This window comes from Gekko japonicus, unplaced genomic scaffold (genome assembly GCF_001447785.1).
Source record: "Gekko japonicus isolate JY-2015 unplaced genomic scaffold, Gekko_japonicus_V1.1 scaffold1377, whole genome shotgun sequence".
In the NCBI taxonomy this organism is placed as follows: Eukaryota; Metazoa; Chordata; class Lepidosauria; order Squamata; family Gekkonidae; genus Gekko; species Gekko japonicus.
Window position 1 is genome coordinate 221877 of NW_015164227.1, and position 20628 is coordinate 242504.

Sequence of the window (20628 nt, forward strand, 5' to 3'; positions counted from 1 at the left end):
CTTCTTGCTCTGTGTTTTAATGGGTGTTTTTAGTTGGTAGCTCCCTTGGTGGCCCTGATTGAGATATAAATCTTGTAAATAAATAAACTGTGCGCTGTGAGAAATCTGTGTCCAAAGGGAGTCAATGCTCATCTTTGCCTTGAACTTCTCCTTCCTCCTTCAAGCCACCAGTCAGATTTCATTACCTTCAGCTATGCCTTTGTCTTTTTCATGTTCTGCAGAGAAACCCATATCAATTTCTGCTGGCTAGAACATGGATTCCCACAGCACATCCTCAAAAGCTTACATACAGGACTTCCCCCCCACACATGAGCAGCAAGAAACCCCTACAATATCTGCAAGCTTCCAGCTGACATTGTGTCCAATCTTGGCACAGATCTTGGCACAGTTTGTTTTATGCTTCCCCTTTGATACAGATTAAAAAATAAACCTCCTTTAAACCATCTCAAAGGAGAAACTGTGGAATGGTGGCAGTTGGAGCACCCCTCGGGATGCTCCACATGCAGACCCAACGGGAAGTGGATGGAGCTAAGCTTCAGGCCCGTAGCCAGGATTTTCTGGCTTGTGGGGCAAATTTTTTTCTGGTGGGGCTACCAGAGATGCATTTTTTGTAGTACTCTGGTTTATGGCAAGCTCATACCAAGCCACCATTTGGAACCACTTGTTTGCTTCCTCTGTTTGTGTGCCACACTGGAGCGCGCCTTTTAACAAATATTTAAAAATGATTTAAAATTATTAAAAAATGCATTTTCTGGATAAATTTGTCTGAGGCTGTGCCTTTAAGAGAGGGGGCAGAGCCCCCAAAAGCCCCACCATAGCTATGGCCCTGCTAAGCTCTGCCTTCAGCTCTAAACTTTGCATCCACCCCTGCCACATTCTGCCCTCAAAAGGGCTCTTTTGCTTTCCCAGCTGAGTTGTTAGAAACAAGGAGAAAGAGGAGGAGGAGGAGATTAGATTTATACCCTGCCCTTCACTACCCAAAGGAGCCTCAGAGCAGTTTACAATCTCCTTTCCTTTCCTCTCCCCACAACAGACACCCTGTGATGTAGGTGGTGCTGAGAGAGCTCTCCCAAGAACTGCCCTTGAGAGAACAGCTCTGAAAGAACTTGTGACTGACCCAAGGTCATACCAGCAGCTGCATGTGGAGGCGTGGGGAATCAAACCCGGTTCTCCCAGATTAGAGTCCATGCTCCTAACCACTACACCAAACTGGGTCTCAGGCAGATCTCTATACCTGCTGCAGAAATACTTGGCAAGCAGGAGGAGGAGAATCTTTCAGATCCATTCCCCATCAAGCCAAGCTCCTCCCTCTCTCCCCTCCAAATGTCCCAACTTCTCTGAAATTCATTGTCCCTTCGTGCTTAAATACTGCTACAACTGCAGGCTTCTGCAATGCAAAGCTGAGCACATTTCCTTCGCTTTTGAACATAAGTGGAACCTTCTAGCCGGACAAGCACAATGTAAGCTGATTATTGGGCAATTAGCTGCAGTAAGACAGCACTTGTCCCAAGCCACCTGGAATGTATCTGAAAATCAGACCCACTGGCAAGAGAAGAGGGAGTGGAAAACATTGGTGCAGGCTGGCAGAAGAGTAGCTACGAGTCTTGGGAAGAAATGAATGAATTTCGCTGCACTTGGTATTTGGGAGGCCATGAGGGATGTTGCTGTGGAAATGCCTTTGCCTACTTATAGGCTTCTTTCTGCATTCCCCAAACCCCACTCAGCCTGTAAATAAGTACTGTTGCAAAGAAACCCCTTCTGCTTTTTCCTATGAAGACTGCACTGAACCTCCCAGTGACAAATAAGAGACCGGCACTTTTTCCACAACTCCTTTTGCTCACACACACATGCATGCACACATACACGTATCATTTAGGACTTGTACATTTTCTTTACAGTCAGCCAGGGTATGGTTTTGGCTAGCTTACATCAAAGAAGGCACAGGCTCGTCTGTTAACACTTTCAATTCAGACAGACTAGATGCACAAGTCCAATCCACAAAGTCCAATTAAACCAAGGATTTAGGTTTATGCTAACTTAATCCAGTTCATCAAGAAACTGAGCTTATAGTATGCTGTGCACACTTTAAAAAATTAGACAGGATGATGAAACCTGTGCATCATCATCGCAAAACTGCAATTTGCAGGGTTGCTGAGGCACAGCAAAAAGGCTCAGAGTGTTGCAGACTTAGAGCAGATCAAAACCATGCAGATCCCCTGCAAGAAGCCTTGTGCATCCAATGGAGGGGGTAGGGGAAAGTGGCCAACTGAGGCAGTACATGGGATTGACAACCCTACAACAAAGCTTATACATGTCAAAAGAACCAAGTATCCCCCTTGTATAGTCCAAGCAGAAAACTATAGAGTCAAACTGAGGGCCAAAATATGCATGATGACAAAGTTTCATGCTTCGAATCTCTTGTTGTCCCTTTTCCTTCCTGTGGAGCTAATGGCAAGTTTGGAGGGGCTATTTAACATATAGAAATGGCAAGGAAGGGAAGGGTTTCAAGACTATCCAGCAGCGACTCATTCCAAATTCTTCAAGACAGATCTATGTAGGGCTGCTAAGTATCTTAACTTTTTAAAAGTAAGATATTCCCAAACTCATGCAACTGTTGCATCACGTATAGCATGACCCTCAATAATAGATCTCATGGCCAAATGGCCACTGGAACTTCCAAAACACATGTGATGTGAGAGCTGTTCCTACATGTGTATTAGAATCCAGGTAAGTTATGAATCAGTGGCAACTCTACTACTTCCATCAATGCAAGTCAGCTGCAGATTCAGGAAAGAAACTGGTCCTTCTTGGCCAAATTTCTGTCAAGCCCTCCCTCTCAGGCGACCCAGGCTTTGCAGACTTTATTCAGGGGTGTGATGTCACCAATATCCTCAACATGAAGTCCTTGTCTTTGGTCACATCCAGTCTGCAGGGCGCAAGAAGCTTTAGGGTGCAAATCCTTCAAGCAGACCGAGTCTGAGGAGTCTCCGTCGGTGAAGATTTTGTTCCGAGCACCAAGGCCACTGGTGCTGACAGTTGTCCTTTCAGGATATGCCTCTTGATGGACCATCTCATCAGAACAACTCTGGAGCTTGAAGGCTGCCCGGAAGCTTCTCTTGAAGTTCTCATTGAAGTAACCATAGATGATGGGGTTGACGCTGCTGTTGGAGAAGGCAAGCCAGTGTGCAAAGGGGAAGACATAACTAGTCAACAGATTGATCTGTTGGTCCTCCAGTTTGACATAGTCTGTAAGCAGCATCAGTGTCCACAAGGGAAGCCAGGAGAGCATAAAGAGCAATGCCACTAGGATCAGCATTTTAATGACCTTGACTTTCCTCCTGGAGACCACCGTACTGCACCGATCTTCACTTACCACCTGGTGCCGACTCACCGGGCCTGAAGACCTGTACAGCTTAAACCCAATCCTGCCATACATGAATGTGATAAGAATCAGTGGGGCTACGTAGATGTGGACAAAAAGGACTGTGGTGTAGACTTTGCGCATCTCGCTGTCAGGCCAGGCCTCATAGCAGGAGTACAAGGGGTAAGCCATGCTCCGATTGTCATCATAGACCATGTAGCTGTCCTCCAACTGAGCGACTGTGAGCATGACGGCAGAGGGACACATGATGGTGATGGCCAGCACCCAGATGATGGCAATGGTGTTGAGGGCCTGGAAAAGGGTGAGCTTTGACTTAAACGGATACACGATGCAGCGGAACCTGTGGAGTCAAAAAGAAATGGCAAGTAGAAGGATGAGGTCTCAGTCACTGAGCCAGGCATGGAGAGGGGTGAAGGAGGTCCCTCCCCAGCTTCAAGCCAAACATAGATCAAGCCACTGATATCCTCTATGGTCCACATTTCTCAGTAAGTTCAGAGGAGGTTGGCCATTGTATGCTTCTGCATAGAAACTCTGCAGTTCCTTGGTCATCTCCCATCCAAGTACTAACCAGGGCTGACCCTGCTTAGTCTTCTGAGATCTGACAAGATCGGGCCAGCCTGGGTGATCTGGGTCAGGTCATGATCTTCATAGCACGAGTCTAATTTTCTGTTCAGATTTATCTTGGCTCCCTTCTCAGGAACATTTTGCACTTTCAGATGTAGGGCTAGAATAACTAGTCTGAAACGACGCCTATTGCTGGTATTACTTAGTGATCTAATTCCGTGTACTTAAGGCTGCCATGTGAAGAGCTCAGAATGAGAAGCATACTGCAAGATCGTCAGGAAATGACATCTTACCTATGTCAAAACATTACCTGTACTTTATTAGAATATACTGACTTTGTGTGATGTATTAAATTAACAGGGCAACCCAATTAAACCAATGGGCTTAATTAGAATATATTGACCTTGTATGATATATTAAATTAACAGGCCATCTATTGAAATGAGTGGGCTTAATTAGAATACATTGACCTTGCGTGATGTATTAAATTAACAGGGCAACTCACTGAAGTCAGTGGGCTTAAACTGGAGTAACTCTGCATAGGATTTGTACTGCATAGCACACATCTTTCCACGAATGCTTCCAAAATAAATAAGGACCCATTCCTTGAGGCGAAGAACAGGTGGGCAAGCCTATATGGATGGCAAGTCATGTTAAGGTCCTCTAACCTTGATAATCCACCTTATAGTTCTCTCCCCCCCCAATTATTATCCCTCCCCCTTTCTCTAATGCTTTCAGGCCTCAGTCTGTCCACAGGGCACTGTCCTTGAGGCTGCAACACATGCAATTTGCTCCATCTCAGGGATAGTCACCGTCTCACCTGTCCACAGCGATTGCCACCAAGGTGAAGACAGAGGATGAAACAGACATGCCCTGCACGAGCCCACTCATCTTGCAGATGCTGTTGCTGAAGGGCCAGCCTAGGAGACAAGAAGCACGCAGAGCCATCAGCCAGAAGTCAGCTCACTGACAGGCACATTTTCACTCACTCATTGCCAGCTTTTAATAGGCTTTTTGCTCCACACAGGGAGACCAGCCAGTCAGCTGCACTCTCAGTCACTTAGGGACAAAAGACAGAGGCAGAATCCTTCCATCAAATGCAAGTCATCTGCAAATACAGTGGAGCAAATGGTCCTTCCCATCACATTTCTGTCTGGTCATTAGGGTTGCCAACTCTGACTCAGGAAACTCCTGGAGATTTGGGGGTAGAGCCTGGGTAAAGCAGGGTTTGGAGAGGAGAGGGACCTCAGTGAGGGACAGTGCCATAGAGTCCACCCTCCAAAGCAGCCGTTTTCTCCAGGGGAACTGTTCTCAGTAGTCTGGAGATCAGTTGCAATTCCAGGAGATCTCCAGGTACCATCTGGAGGCTGGCAACCCAACTGGCCATCCACCTCAGGCATCCCACTCTTTGCAGACATCCTTCAGAGATTTAGTGTCATCGACATTCCCCAAGGAAAGGTTCTTATCTCTGGCGATTAGTTATTTCATTTATACCCCACGTTTCTCCCAGTGGAGACCAAAAATGGCTTATAACATTCTCTCCTTCCTTGTTTTATTCTCACGATAACCCTTCACTACCCGAAGGGGTCTCAGAATGGCTTACAATGTCCTTTCCCTTCCCCTCCCCACAACAGACGCCCTGTGAGGTAGGTGGGGCTGAGAGAGTTCTGAGAGAACTCTGACTGGCCCAAGGTCACCCAGCTGGCTTCATGTGGAGGAGTGGGGGAATCAAACCCAGTTCTCCAGATTAGAGTCCTGCCATTCTTAAGCACTGCACCAAACTGGAGAGCGCAAGGGTGCAAATAAGCAGGTCAACTCCCCCTGTAGGTGATGGTTCTATACTGGTCCTCCTTGTATTTTTTGGATGGTTCTACTTCAAGCACAGGAGCCACTGAGGCTGCCTGTCGCCCACTCACAGACGGATTCCGCAGTGTCAGATTTCCCCACACCTGCACTTCTTGCAGATGCTGTTGCTGCACTTCTTGCAGATGCACGGCTTTCCCTGGTTTCTGCAGATGATTTTGCCCCCCCAGGCATAAAAACGCACTCTTCCCCCCCCCTGCCATGCAGCATCCGAATCCCGTTTCTGGGAAGTTTTTGTAATCCCAGCACTGAACCCACGTCAACCTAGTGGGGAAATCTTTCTCATCTGGTGTTTTTCAACACTAGGTCCACTCTCCCCTCCCCTCCATATTTGCATGTCCCACCCTCCAACCCCACGTTATTGCAGAACAGTTTCTGGTTAATTAGCTTATTGTTTCCATTCATTTTCTTTGTGTTTTTTTTAAATAGTCCAAGGCAATTGCATTATTACGCTACTTATATTGCATTCCAACGTTGGTTCTCACTGCATGAATTTTTTTAAAAAAGGTTTTCACATTTTATTGTGAAGAAAACTGCACAAAATGATGTCATGGAGTAAATCTCTTCTGGGGAGGGGGGGATTCACTTGTGTGCAGTCTTCCCTGAGCATGTGTGGGGACTCATGATGAGCAAAGGAAATGCCACAGGAAAGCCCTGTATTGTGGAAATAGTGCTGCAGACTCGCAGCATTAAAACAGACTTTCCCATGGAGCTTCAGAGCATTAAGGACATACTGCAGAAATTGTCAGAGTGTAGCTCTTGATAGTAGATCTATGGGTTTCAAGAGTCAACTGTCCCCAAAGAGGAGAGTGTCTGATTTTAGCTGCGGAGGGGGCATGGAAGCGAGACACACGGAACCCTTCCCCTGCCCGATTTAACTTCCAACATTTTTCCTTCCCAAGCACTTTTCTCAGCACCTGAACCCCGATAATGGACATGTACTCAACAGGGAGAAAGAAGCTTAGGGAGAGGACTATGGGGAAGATCCACACAGTGCTCACTCCTAGCATTTTCAGGCACTTATTCATTTTTACTGAAAATCAAATGTGTAGGTGAGGGGAGCTGAGCCCTGCTTCCTCCCCTTTCCTTGCCTTTTTCCCCCTTGCAGCCAAGCTCATACCCAATATCAGAGCCTGGTTGGGAGAAAAATACCTTGAACCAGGGGACACAGTCAGGGGAAGATGTAACTACCTTCAGCCCACCATCTTGCTTTTCTGTAAAAACTAAAACTCACCCACTCACCCATCTTGCTTTAGACAAGATCGGCAGAGTCATGAATAAATGCACACGATCTCCCCACATCAAGTGAGGTTTGGCTCTTAAGAAAACCACTTAAATATGCAAGAGTTCTTCAGCATATTGCTCAGGACTAAATCTTATTAACAGAACGGAGTTGACATATTGAGTTTATCCTGAGTGTGTGTGTGTGTGTGTGTGTGTGTGTGTGTGTGTGTGTGTGTGTGTGAATTAAGGGTTGGATCTAAAAGCTGGCCAAGGGAGGGTGAGATTCTCACTTGTTCCACCATTCACTGTTCATGAGGATCCCTTGACCCCTCCCCCGGGAGTGGGATTTGGGGGACTCAATGGGCTGCAGCAGAACAAGGCAGACAGGGAAGTCCTTCCTCATGATCTTTGCTCCATTGTCAGTGCTGGACCTAAGCGCTCAATAAGGCTGCATCCACAGAGATGATTTGCCCTTGGTTTGATGGCATCCCCCCCCCCTCGTTTCCCCCATGGCATTGCACTTCTTATGTGCACCACCCAGGTTTCTCTTGACTTTTCTACAGTCTTTCGCTAACCTGCTTTCCCATGATGCTTTGGGCTGGCTGCCACATGGGTGGGGAGGTCTGGATTTCCCTGGCCCTGCCCACACAGATGCCTTTTCTCCTGCCCTGCTGCCCACAGCAGCCCACCACACACGCACACACCACCACCACCAGGGTATGTCAGTATGTCCATTACCAGTTTTTTTAAAAAAACTCAGAAAAAGACTGCCCAAGTAGCATGGGGGGAGAGGCTGCCACGGGGACTGGGGCAGGGGAAATGTAGGGAATGTTGCCATCTGGAAGCTCCATTGCTGCTGTGCTACACTGGCAGCTGCAGTGACACCCTGGGCTTCTGCAGGAAAGCACGGTCACATGGGAAAGCCCTGCGTATGTTGGCATTTAACCCAAATAATGATTCCCCCCCCCATTTGCTGTCAAGTTGCAGCCAATTTATAGAGACAAGGCAAAAGATGTTCAGAGGTGGCTTGCCACTGCCTGCCTTTGCATAGCATCCCTGGTATTCCTTGGTGGGCTCCCATCCAAATACTAACCAGGGCAGACCCTGCAGTTTGGTGTAGTGCTTAGGAGCACGGACTCTAATCTGGGAGAACCAGGTTTGATTCCCCACTCCTCCACATGCAGCTGCTGGTGTGACCTTGGGTCAGTCATAAGCGCTTTCTGAGCTGTTCTCTCACGAGCAGTTCTTCAAAGAGCTCTCTCTGCCCCACCTACATCACAGAGTGTTTGTTGTGGTGAGGGGAAGGGAAAGGTGATTGTAAGCTGCTATGAGAGCGTGGAGTATAAATCCAATCTCTCCCTCTTCGTCACTTCCAAGATCTGATAAGATCAGTTTAGCCTCGGCTATCCAGGTCAGGGCAAATGATGATCTACAGGTGTCTAAAATTTTTGATTTTGTTTTCTTGTAAGTACAGTCAGTATGAATAAGCCCTTATTTACATAATGATTCGGTGTGGTTTCAGTAGTGTTTTCCACTTTCTTCCCCTCACCCCCTCTTTTCCTTACCTGTAATTAAATTGTCCACTAGTGTGGTAGGCACACAAAAGATTCCCACCAGCAAATCGCTGATGGCCAGGTTGAGAATGAATAAATTGGTGACAGTCCTCATCCGGGCATTTTTCAGCACCACAAAGCAAACCAGGCCATTCCCAACCATGCACAAGGCAAAGATGAACAGGTAGGCAACGATGTAGATGGCTGCAACAGACAGGGAATGCTGGTAATAGGGAGAGTAAGTCAGGTTCCTGGTGGAATTGATGGTTTGGTTCATGCTGCTTTCAGAGGGCTCCATGGTAGGGCAGGAATTCAACTCACCTGTGGCAGAGACCAAACGGAAACCACAGAAGGGTTAATCGCAGTGACTGAGATAAAGCAAACCTCAAGGTAGCGACTTTGTCAGAAAGTTACTGTCATTGGCCGTTAGTTAAGAAACTACCATGAGATTAGGAGGTCACGGTCAGAAGGGAGAGGCCATGGCTCCATGACAGAGCATCTGCTTTGCATGCAGAAGGTCCCAGGTTCAATCCCTGGCATCTCCCGTTGAAAGGATCACGTAGCATATGATATGAAGAACCTCTACCTAACAACATGGAGAGCTGCTACCAGTCTGGGTAGACAACACTGACCTTAATGGATCAATGGTTTGTCAGTATAAGGCAGGTCTATATGTTCATGTGGCATGGGAGCCCATGCTTTCGAAAAGCTATAAAGCAGGGGTGTCGAACTCATTTGTTACAAAGGCTGGATCTGACATAAATGCCACTTTGTTGAGCCGGGCCATGGGTGCCATAAAATGTAACACAAAGTACTAGAGAGTACTTTGTGTTACATGCATGGCCCGGCCCAACAAAGTGACATTTATGTCAGATACAGCCCTCATAACAAATGAATTCAACACCCCTGCTATAAAGCCTGTGGACACATGAAACTGAACCAGACCAGTCATCTGTCAAGGCCACCATTGGTGGTCAAGGTAGCATACATGGTACTTTGGTTTTAGGTAAAGGTAAAGGTTTCCCTTGCTCGAAAGCCAGTCGAATCTGACTCCAGGGCGCGGTGCTCATCTCCGTTTCCAAGCTGAAGAGCCAGTGCTGTCCAAAGACGTTTCTGTGGTCATGTGGCTGGCATGACTAGACGCCGAGGTGCACGGAACACTGTTAACTGAGCCACCTTATACCGCCCCACATTGCACATTACTCTATTCCATGGATGCCCACTGGTGTCAGCAGTAAGATAAACACTTCAGGTGGGTGAGGAAGTAAGTGTATTTCCTTTGTTCTGGCTGCAACCTATCATGTGTATGGCCAGTGTACATCTAAACTGGCTACAGGTGCAACCAATGAGGCAAGGAAGAGAAAATAAGACACAGAAGCCAATTTTGTGCAAAAGTCTACCCTATGCACATACCCCAGAGATAACACTGGAAATATATATTTAACTGAAATACAAACTTAGAGCACTCAATTGCCTGAAGTGTAAAAGGCATCAGCCATAAAAAGAAAAGACATCAGTATAAATGCAATCTGAGTTCTATATAATTTTTGAAGATTGTTGGAAACTATCACCATGCAAAAAAACCTCACTCTTTCTCCAAGGATCTTAAGGTGGCATTCATGCCCCCTCCCCCAATTTAATCCTCACAAGAATTCTAAAAAGTAGGGTAGGCTGAGAAAGAATGAGTGGCCTAAATTCTCTCAGAAGGCTTCATGGCTTTCCCTCCCTCCCAGATCCAATCCACCCAACAATCCTGCGAAGTAGACAAGGCTGAGAGAGGCTGAGAGATGAGGCTGAGAGATGAGGCTGAAGTCATACAGCGTGCTTCTTGGCAGAGTGAGGATCTGAATGTTTCCACTGATCTGACAAGACCACTTCCTCTTTTCCCAGTAATGTATTTATTTGCTTACATACTTCAGTTATTTAAAGTAAAGGTTCCCTTGCTCGAAAGCCGGTCGAATCCGACTCTAAGGTTGCGGTGCTCATCTCTGTTTCAAAGCCGAAGAGCCAGCGCTGTCTGAAGATGTTTCCGTGGTCATGTGGCCGGGATGACTAAACACCAAGGCACACGGAACGCTGTTACCTTCCCACCGAAGTGGTACCTATTTATCTACTTGCAATTTATTGCTTTCGAACTGCTAGGTTGGCAGGAGCTGGAACTAGAGATGGGATCTCACTCCGTCATGCGGCACACTCGGGTCTTGAACTGCTGAACTACTGACCTTCCACAGCCTGCAGTTCAGCGTCTTAACCACTTGAGCCATCACAGCTCAGTTATTTACGTGTCTACATATTTTGTAATTCCTCTCCCAATAGTCAAGATGGCTCACTGCATTTCTGTGTCACAAAGAAAAAGGAATTTGAAAATAGGGAGACAGGAATTATTCTGCAGCTTCGGCTTGAAAATGTGCAAGCCAGAACTGGTACAGTGGTCAGAGGAGGCTTTGGGACACCCAGGTTTGAATCTCTACTCTGCCACAGAAACACCCCTTTGTGGCCTCAAGCCCAACCTACCTCACAGGGTTGTTGTTGTGAGGGTAAAATGGAGGAGGGGAGAATGATGCTATAAGCCACACTGAATCACTCCCCATTGGAGAGGTTAGTGGGCTATCAATAAGTTGAAATATCTAGTTTAATTTTGTTGTCTACTTGTGTGGATTGAACCTTTGATTCCTTATTTTTGTGCCATTTTTTGTTTCCTCACACCATCTTTTTCTCATAAAGCGTTTACCATTTCCAACATTATTTCTGTGTCAGCCTATTAGCATTTTACACATACTATCACCATATATCTAAGACCAGGGCTAATCCTTGCGCAAATCGTGAAATCTGTGCAACGGGACCAGCCATAGCTACCATTGCATGCTCCGTAAACCTGAGAGAATGCCCAGGTTTGCAAGGGGGGCGGTGGTGGTAGAGAGTCTAAAACTGTCCCCCAAAAATGGAGATGGAACTGCCTCACACACACACCCTCCATTTAATTACAATTTCTGTGCAAGTGCAAACTTTTAAAAAAAGAAACTCTGGCTCAAGTTCAACCACTATTGTGAGTTGCCATAGCAAACATAATGCTTGCCAAGGCACCTGCCTGGAGATTTGGCACAGGGCCTCAGCGGCAGTAGCTGGGATGAGGAAGAGGAGGAAGAAGAGGAGGACACAAGGACAGTGACAGAGGGAAGGGGGAGGCAACAGCAAGCGGGGGAAAGAAGTATGGAGGGGTGGAATGTGTGTCCAATAGAGGGCATACAAAATCTGTATTAAAAAAACCCTGTACAATATGCATATATGATGCAAATAAATCTACAAACCCACAGAAGAATGTGGAGAAGGGAAACCATTGACAAACATGCAAACAACGTAAAAATAAATGAAATATGGGATGTTCACTCCTACCTCTTACATACACACCATGACAATCATACACAGTTTCATATTCCACCCAACTCCCTCTGAAAGGTTCATGTAACTCCTCAGTCACTAACAGCTGCTTCACTCAACAGGTTTTTGTTTTTCATACACAGAAATAATGGGTTGTTCCACTGGCTCTAGAGCTTTCTGCACAAGCGGACATGCAAGGAAAAGACTGTGATAGTCACTTGTGCTAAATGAACTTTATTGTATCCCTGCTTACAATCCACTGGCATGAGATCTGGGCGCAACCAATTCCTGGGTGCTATAATAAGCAGACAAAAGTAAGGACTACTGAGGAACTGCAGAAACTGAAACTGTTTACGTTTTTCTAAAATACGCTCAATTGGCATCAACCTGGATACTTTGGAAAATCAAGATGAGACCCTTATATATTGGACAATTCGTAGAAGAATTTGAGACATTGAAGCCCAAACAATCCAAGCAGGTGCCAGAGGCATTTGTTCCCCCCTTTCCCTTGGCCTCAGATATGTACCAAACAGTATGGCACAATACTTTTCTAATTTGGTGATCCCACTGCAACGCAGAGCCCTTATGCTAGCCAGATTTAATGTTTTTCCCTCATTTTGGGTCTCAGGTAGATATAAAGGCATCTCGAAACGATAGGGTTTGCAATTGTCCACTCAGAGAATCTGATACTTTATATTCTGCTATGCTGCCCCTTTTACTCACATCTCTGACTACTTCTGATTAAGCCTTTACTGCTTAGGGCCAATTCTGATAGTGCAATTAGGTTTCTTTTAGCTGATAAGTCACCAGAAGTTACTGTACAGACTGCTGATTTTTTGTCCAAGATTTTGGTAAAGGTAAAGGTTCCCTTGCTCGAAAGCCAGTCGAGTCCGACTCTAGGGTTGCGGTACTCATCTCCATTTCAAAGCCGAAGAGCCAGCGCTGTCCGAAGACGTTTCCGTGGTCATGTGGCCAGCATGACTAAACACCAAGGTGCACGGAATGCTGTTACCTTCCCACCGAAGTGGTCCCTATTTATCTACTTGCAATTTATTGCTTTCGAACTGCTAGGTTGGCAGGAGCTGGAACTAGAGACGGAAGCTCACTCCACCATGCGGCAATTTTTTGATTTTGGTAGCAAGGAACTATTGCTAATATTGGTTTTTTTAAGACTTACAGATGTAATTTTACCTTGACGAAGTTTTATCTTATTGATTTTATATGCCAATAAAGGTTGTGTTTGTGTTTGTTTGTTTGTTTATTTGTGTTTTTCTATTCCTTGGCTCCACCATCAACCAAAAGGGAGACTGCAACCAAGACATCAGAATGAAATTGAGACTGGGAAGGGCAGCAATGAAGGAATTTGAAAAGGTCCTTAAGTGTAAGGATGTGTTACTGATGACCAAGATTAAGGCAATTCATGTGGTATTCCCCCTTATTATATATGGATCTGAGGCGATCATATTTTGGTGCAAGTATAAGAAGACAAGAGTTGCTGGAAAAGACAATAATCCTAGGAAAAGTTGAAGGCAGCAGGAAAAGAGGAAGACCCAACATGAGATGGATTGGCTCAATCAAGGAAGCCATGGCCCTCAGTTTGCAAGACCTGAGGAAGCCTGTTAATGAGAGGATGTTTTGGAGGTAATTAATTCATACGGTTGCCATAAGTCAAAGTGACATGACAGCACTTAACACATACACACGTAATACAGAGGAAAGCACTATGCGTTGCACAAGATCTTGTGCTAGTCGATCTGCACTATGTCCTTTTATCTTTCCACTTGCACATCACAAGATCCAAGCCAACACCTCTAAGAAAAACCCTGCACTCCTATGTACACTAGGTAAAGGTTTCCCTTGCTCAAAAGCCAGTCGAATCCGACTCTAGGGTGTGGTGCTCATCTCCGTTTCAAAGCCGAAGAGCCAGCGCTGTCCAAAGAAGTTTCCATGGTCATGTGGCCGGCATGACTAGACACCGAGGCGCACAGAACGCTGTTACCTTCCCACTGAAGTGGTACCTATTTATCTACTTGCAATTTCTTGCTTTCGAACTGCTAGGTTGGCAGCAGCTGGGGCCAGAGACGGGAGCTCACTCCGTCACGCAGCGGTAGGGTCTTGAACTGCTGCACTACCAACCTTCCAGTCTGCAGTTCAGCATCCTAACCTCTGAGCCACCACAGCCCCTTATCCTGCGTACACTACCAGATCTGAAGATGGTGCAAACTCTACTTTCTTCAGAGTTACACATGTTTACTTGTCAACTTCATGTAATGGTAACCAAATTGTCCTCCAGAATCTTGTGAAGTCTGCTTCCCTTTCTCCACTGCCACCACACACCATCTGTTCTGTCTCTTCTGCCCACCCCATCATGATGAGACTCATTCTCTTCCTCCAGTGGCAGCAGTCACAGAGAAGCACTTTCAAGATGGTTCGGGGAATAAACATTAACTGTGGGATTCCTATACTGACTGCTGTAGGGAAGCACCATGTGGTCCAGACCACGCATACCATCTTGAAGGACTGTTCAGTGTTTAAAAAAACACACACATACAACTTAAGAAATTGTTTTTAAAATGATTTACAAAGGTAAAATGTGCCAATTCTTAGTGGCATCCACATCTGAGGAGATCACCTCAGGAATATGCCTCTGAAGTTTTTTTTACTATGAACATCAATCCAGTGACACGTCGTTCTTCTCTACAACAGCACTGTGTGTTCCTGGTGGATATCAAGCTGGCATTCAAACACAAGGAGCAGCTGGGCTGATGGCCATAAAATTTAATGAGCCAGTGTGGTACAATTGCTAGATACCAACAAGTGCCCAACAAGTGTATTCCTGGTGCCCAACAAGTGTATTCAGAAAGCAGGTGGGGCCAAGTGGGGCTTTGGCTCATCAGGGCTTCTGAATGGCCACTGGAGGTCTGACTGGCCGTGCAGTTTTTTTTTCAAGTTGCTTCAGTATCAGCTGTCACCACAGCACAAGGAATTTCACTGCATTATTGTGTCTGCGTGCAAGGAAACATTTTTGAACAATATGTTCATTTAAAAACAGAGCTTCTGCCTGAAATGTTGAAGAGTTGCTATCAGCCTTATGCATAACTTCACTCCCTGACATGTGGTTATTTCTGCCTAAAGATGCCAACATCCAGGTCGAGCCTAGAGATCTTCCAATTGATCTCCGGATGACAAAGATCAGTTCTCCCAGGCCAGAGCCTCCCCCTTTAAAGACAGGCATTCAGATTGTGTTAATTAACTGTAATTTAACTGCCCCCTTAAAAATTTAAACAAAAAAATCCTGGCTACAGGCTAGGCTTGCCAAGTTCCCCCGGGGGGCAGGGAAACCCCTGCCCCAGAGGCCCGTTCCCCGCTGCCGGCAGATCGGGCCCCGGGGGGAACCCCACCCCCAAAGCGCCCGAGCCCACACCGGGCATGCTGGGGGCGGGGCCACGGTCATCCGAGGGAAAACTCTATAGTTTTCCCTAGGAGGGTCGTGGCCCCACCCCCAGCATGCCCGGCATGGTCGCATCACTTCCGGGTGACGTGGTTGCGGCGCGCTCTCTCCAGGAAGAAGCCAGGAGTCACCCGCTCCGACAGCAGGTAAGACTTGACAACCCTACTACAGGCCTGAGTTCTCCTCAAGAAAATGGCTGCATTGGGTGTGGATTTTATGACTTTATAATCTGCTGAGGCCACTCCTTTCCCCAAACTTGCTGTCCCCAGGCTCTACCCCCAAATCTCCAGGAATTTCCCAACTTAGAGTTAGCAATCCTAGTGCCATGTCCTACGGCAGCCATTTTGCAGCTGACTCCACCTTCTGTGGCAGCCATTTTGTGGTTGTGCACACCATCCTATGTCAGAATTTGAAAGGTGCCCATAGCCTTGAAAACATTGGGGCCCTGGGCTAGATTGTTAGACTAGCCGCTCAGGCACAAAGCTCATTGGGTGACTTTAGCTTGGCCACTCAGCCGAATTTATCTCATAAAATTGTTGTTACAGAGAACCAGGGATGATTCTGCCTCTCCCCTTTCTAAAATCTTTCCCCTGACTTTTTCAGCTTAATTTCAGTCCCAAGCATAACAATATCCATATATATAAAACCACATTTACTTTCATTCTTCCTAGCTGACCCTTGCATCACCCACTCTCTGATATTTTCCCCATCATTTATTTCAGATAGTAAGTTCTCTGGAAGCAAATGTGTAGCTATTCTTTGCTTATTTAATGGGTCACATATCACTATTGACACTGTATAAATAAACTGGCCCCAAAGTGGCACACAGATGAAGCAGAAAGCAATCTGCCAGGATAAATGCAGCTTACATTTTCTTCCCAAGCATGCGATGCAACATATATGGCTTTCATCCTAGCAACAACCCTGTGAGATGAATTACGCTGCAACAAAGCAGCTCCTGAGCAGACACTTGAATCCAAGTCTCTTGGTCACAATCAACTGCAAGCCTAGGGTTGCCAACCTCCAGGTAGCAACTGGGGATCTCCCACTACTACAATTGATCTCCAGATAACAAATATCAGTTTCCCTGGAGAAAATGGCTGCTTTGGAGGGTAGACTGTATGACATTATACCCTGCTGAGGTCCCTCCCCTCCCCAAACCCTACCTCCCCACTCCCCAGACTCCACCCCCAAATCTCCACATATTTCCCAACCCAGAGATGGCAACCCTACCTATACACCAACTGTCTCTGTATGCATTAATTCAGTGATCCTCTCCAAAGCCCTGTAGCTACCAAGTGTATTCTTTCAGGGAGTAAATCAGGGCAGCTTCTCTCTGACTGTCTAGTGAGTTTTTGGCAGACACAAGATTTATACCCAAAACTTTCTACTTCCTCAGTCCCTAACTAGGCCCTAAGGCCCAATGAGACAATAAGGTGGTAATGCGGGGTCAGAGTGGTGAAGTCCTAGAATGGACTCCACAACTACAGACTGTCGGGCAGAGATTCCTTTATATAGAGTTCTGTAGAAGAAAATTAGCACAGCATAGGAAAGGGTGGTGTTGTTGTTTTTTAATTAGAAGGAAGTGTTTTATGTTGGAAGGAGGCATTCAGCATGTGGCCCTTTTCTCCCCCAAAGTCTGAAGTCATACATCCCACAATGGCTACCCACCCTATCTCGACCTAACTTACCCCACGAGATCGTTGTGATGAGAAAATGGAGGGGACAAATAGAGTCGCCAGCCTCCAAGTGGGACCTGGAGATCTTGTAGGCCTGGAAAGCCAGTTTGGTGTGGTGGTTAGGAGTGCAGATTCTAATCTGACTCCACCATATGCAGATGCTGGTGTGACCTTGGGTCAGTCACAAGTTATTTCAAAGATGTTCTCTCATGAGCAGTTCTCAAAGAGCTCTGTCAGCCCCACCTACCTCACAGGGTGTCTGTTGTGGGAAGGGGAAGGAGATTGTAAGCTGCTCTGAGGCTCCTTTGGGTAGTGAAGGGTGGGGTATAAATCCAATCTCTTCTTTTTCTTCTTCTTATTCTCTCTCTCTCTCTGTTGTGGAACTACAATGGATCTCTTTACTACAGAGATAATCTCCTCTAGAGAAAATGGCTGCTTTGGTGGTTGGACTATATGGCATCCTTGTCACCCTTAGAATTCTACCACCTTGCTGCTGCCATATGGCATCCTCATCCCCCTTAGAATTCTACCACCTTGCTGCTGCCTATGCAGACCAGGCCTTAGCTACACTAGCTTTAATTAGGAACACATTGAACCAAAGTAAACAACTTCTTAATCAACCAACAAGCTATTAATGAGGGAAACAAAGATGAAAGGAAATCCACCCCAGAGCCAAGGCATTATGCCCACAATTGGCATTCCATTAGTGCTCTGTTTGTGTAATTAGTTTAAGCACCTAATGAAGCAACCATCCCTGTGTTGTCATGAGGGCAGGTGTGGGGGGAGATGCTATTCAGCCATGTAATTAATCTCCTGTTTAGTAAGCAAGTGACATGTGGCCCTTTAATCAGGTCTACTCATTCAAAAAAGCACATCTTTATCAAGCTGTTGAAGGCTGCCAGCTGCTTCCTCAGCAGGCAAAAGGAAACTGGACTCCACAAAGGCACTCTCTCTTCCATCAAAGGTGTCTGACAAGATACAGAGGGTGCAAATGAGAAAGAAAAGGCCTTGTTCTCTGGGCGGTATCTGGATTTAGGAAGGGAACTCGGCTGCAGGGCCGAAAGGAGTGCTTGCGGACATTCGTGACTGTGGATACCAATTTCTTTCTTTCTTTTGATAAATGTTGCAGCAAGGAAGCCTGAATCATCTGCTGAGAAATGCACATCCTGATGACATACCGTTCTAAGAAGAGTCACACTGATTCTGACCCTGTTTAATTTAGCATCCTGTCCCCCGATGTGGCCAGTCAGATGCCCTGCAAAGCGCAGGGCATGGTGGCCAAAGCTTCTCCATCTTGTTGCCTCACCACCAGTTAGCAGTATTTGGAGTTACACTGCCTCCACACATGGAGGTTCCATTTTGTCCCCCTGGCTAATTGCTGTTGATAGACCTATCTTCCGTGACTTTTCTGGGAAGCGGGTTAAAGAAATGTGGAAATATTTCACCCCTGGAGCGCCTAAAGTAATATAATACAGAAAAGAGAATTGTGTTGTCATGCATTTTTCAACACTGAACGTGACGGCATCTTCGCGGCAGTCTTGCAGCGTGGTGAGTTAGTAAGACAGGCTAACCAGTGGGACTAACCAGTAGCCGCTTTTCATCAGAAGGATGTGGGAGGACCTTGGACCAAAAGACTAGCAGGAATAAGATAGGGACTTTCCTGTCCATTGCACATTTTGCCCTGGGTTTCTTTTAGATCATTTTTTAAATAGATGGCTTCAAATTACGCCTAGAGGCATCTCAGATTACATCTGCCATTCAAGAGAGAGACCCGATTATCCTGTCAAGCTTTATTTTTGAAGGGGAAGGGAGGGTGGATGGACTATTTACACTTTATAGTAGAGGACATACTTATCACAGTTACAAAAGACCAGTAATCTACCTAGATAGCTCCCTGTTGCCCATGGTGTCCAACCTGATACCCAGAAAACCCACCTGTAGGGACACAGAAATCAGAATTAATTCCTGGTTGTTGCCTTTTGATAAAGTATTCAATGACACATGGCCTCTGAACATTGATTTTATATAATTTATACCCCGCCTTTCTCCCCAGTATTGACCCAAAGCGGCTCTATTGTCCTCCATGTTATCCTCAACAATTCAGTAAAGTAGATTAGGCTGAGAACCAGTGACTGGCCCCAGGTCACCCAGCGAGCTTCCATGGCAGAGTGGGGATTTGAACCCAGGTCTGCCAGATACAGCACTCTAATGACTACACCACTCTGGCTTCCATCATGGTGTAAGCTCCATGAATTTGACTGTGTGTGTGTGTAAAGTGCCATCAAGTCACACCCAATTTATGGTGACTCGTATCAAATCATAGAAAAAAGCCAGGAAAACACTATAGCTCATAGAGTATGCAATATTTATAGCGTGCAATTTTATAAGAAAACAATATCTCTTAAAGAAGTAAGTACAGCAACATTTAAGTACAAAAATACAAAGAGGTAGCCTATATTAACAAAGGCACCAAATTCTTCTCTTCGTTTCGTGAATTCCACTTCCTCAGAAGTAAATATTCTTACTACAAAGTAGAATATAACATAATGTATGTAAAGATTAATATATCGAATAATTGTTATATGAATTTGAATATGAATTTGAATTGGACACTATATAAAAATTATTAGATAATATTATATGAATTTGAATATGAATTTGAATTTGACACTATATAATACCTCTTTGTATTTTTGTACTTAAATGTTGCTGTACTTACTTCTTTAAGAGATACTGTTTTCTTATAAAATTGCACGCTATAAATATTGCATACTCTATGAGCTATAGCGTTTCCCTGGCTTTTTTCTATGATTTGATACTGTTTATATAAGCTGGGCGGTCTCTACTTTTATCTTGTACAATTTATGAGGACCCTGGCAGGGTTTTCAAGAGACCTTCAGAGGTGGTCTGCCATTGCCTGCCTCTGCATAGCAACCCTGGTCTTCCTTGGTGGCCTCCAAGTACTAACCAGGGCCAACCTTACTTTACTTTGGAGAGTTCTAGTCTTCGGGGAGGGGCAGAGTTCTTTCTAAGCACTTTCTCCCTCATGCAGAATTTGATAAACCTTGCTTATGTTGCAGTCCTCAGTCACAATAAGTGAGTACAGTGGCAGTGCCTACTAAGAGCATAAAAAGTATCATGTGCAGATACAGATCTCCAGACACATAGCAATGCATGCTAGGGTTGCCAGCTCAGAGCTGGGAAATACTTGGACATTTTGGGGGTGGAGCCTGAGGAAGGCGGGGTTTGGAGAGGGGAGGGACTTCAATGGGGTATAATGCCATGACGTCCACCTTCCAAGTCAGCCATTTTCTCCAGGTAAACTGATCTGTGTCGCCTGGAGATCAGTTGTAATAGTGGGAGATCTCCAGCCACCACCTGGGGGTTGGCAACCCTAATGCATGCTGGAGGGAATATAACCATTTGTTCCTTCTCAACTGCCTGGAGATGCATCTCTCCCACTTACACTTTATAGTGGTCCTTCTTGTAACCACAGCAAACGTGCCCCCTGCCCTGTTCTGTGCATTAGTTTTT

At 45.8% G+C, this 20628-nt stretch overlaps 1 protein-coding gene across 1 annotated transcript; it reads right to left on the reverse strand.

The window, feature by feature from the left end:
* Positions 1–2836: 2836 nt before the first annotated feature.
* Positions 2837–8884, reverse strand: LOC107108163 (neuropeptide FF receptor 1-like). Its single transcript, XM_015408563.1, has 3 exons — positions 8599–8884; positions 4767–4866; positions 2837–3722 (listed from the first exon to the last, which is right to left on the reverse strand). The coding sequence occupies exons 1-3, from the start codon at positions 8882–8884 to the stop codon at positions 2837–2839; spliced, it is 1272 nt and encodes a 423-aa protein (XP_015264049.1).
* Between the last annotated feature and the right edge of the window lie 11744 nt (positions 8885–20628).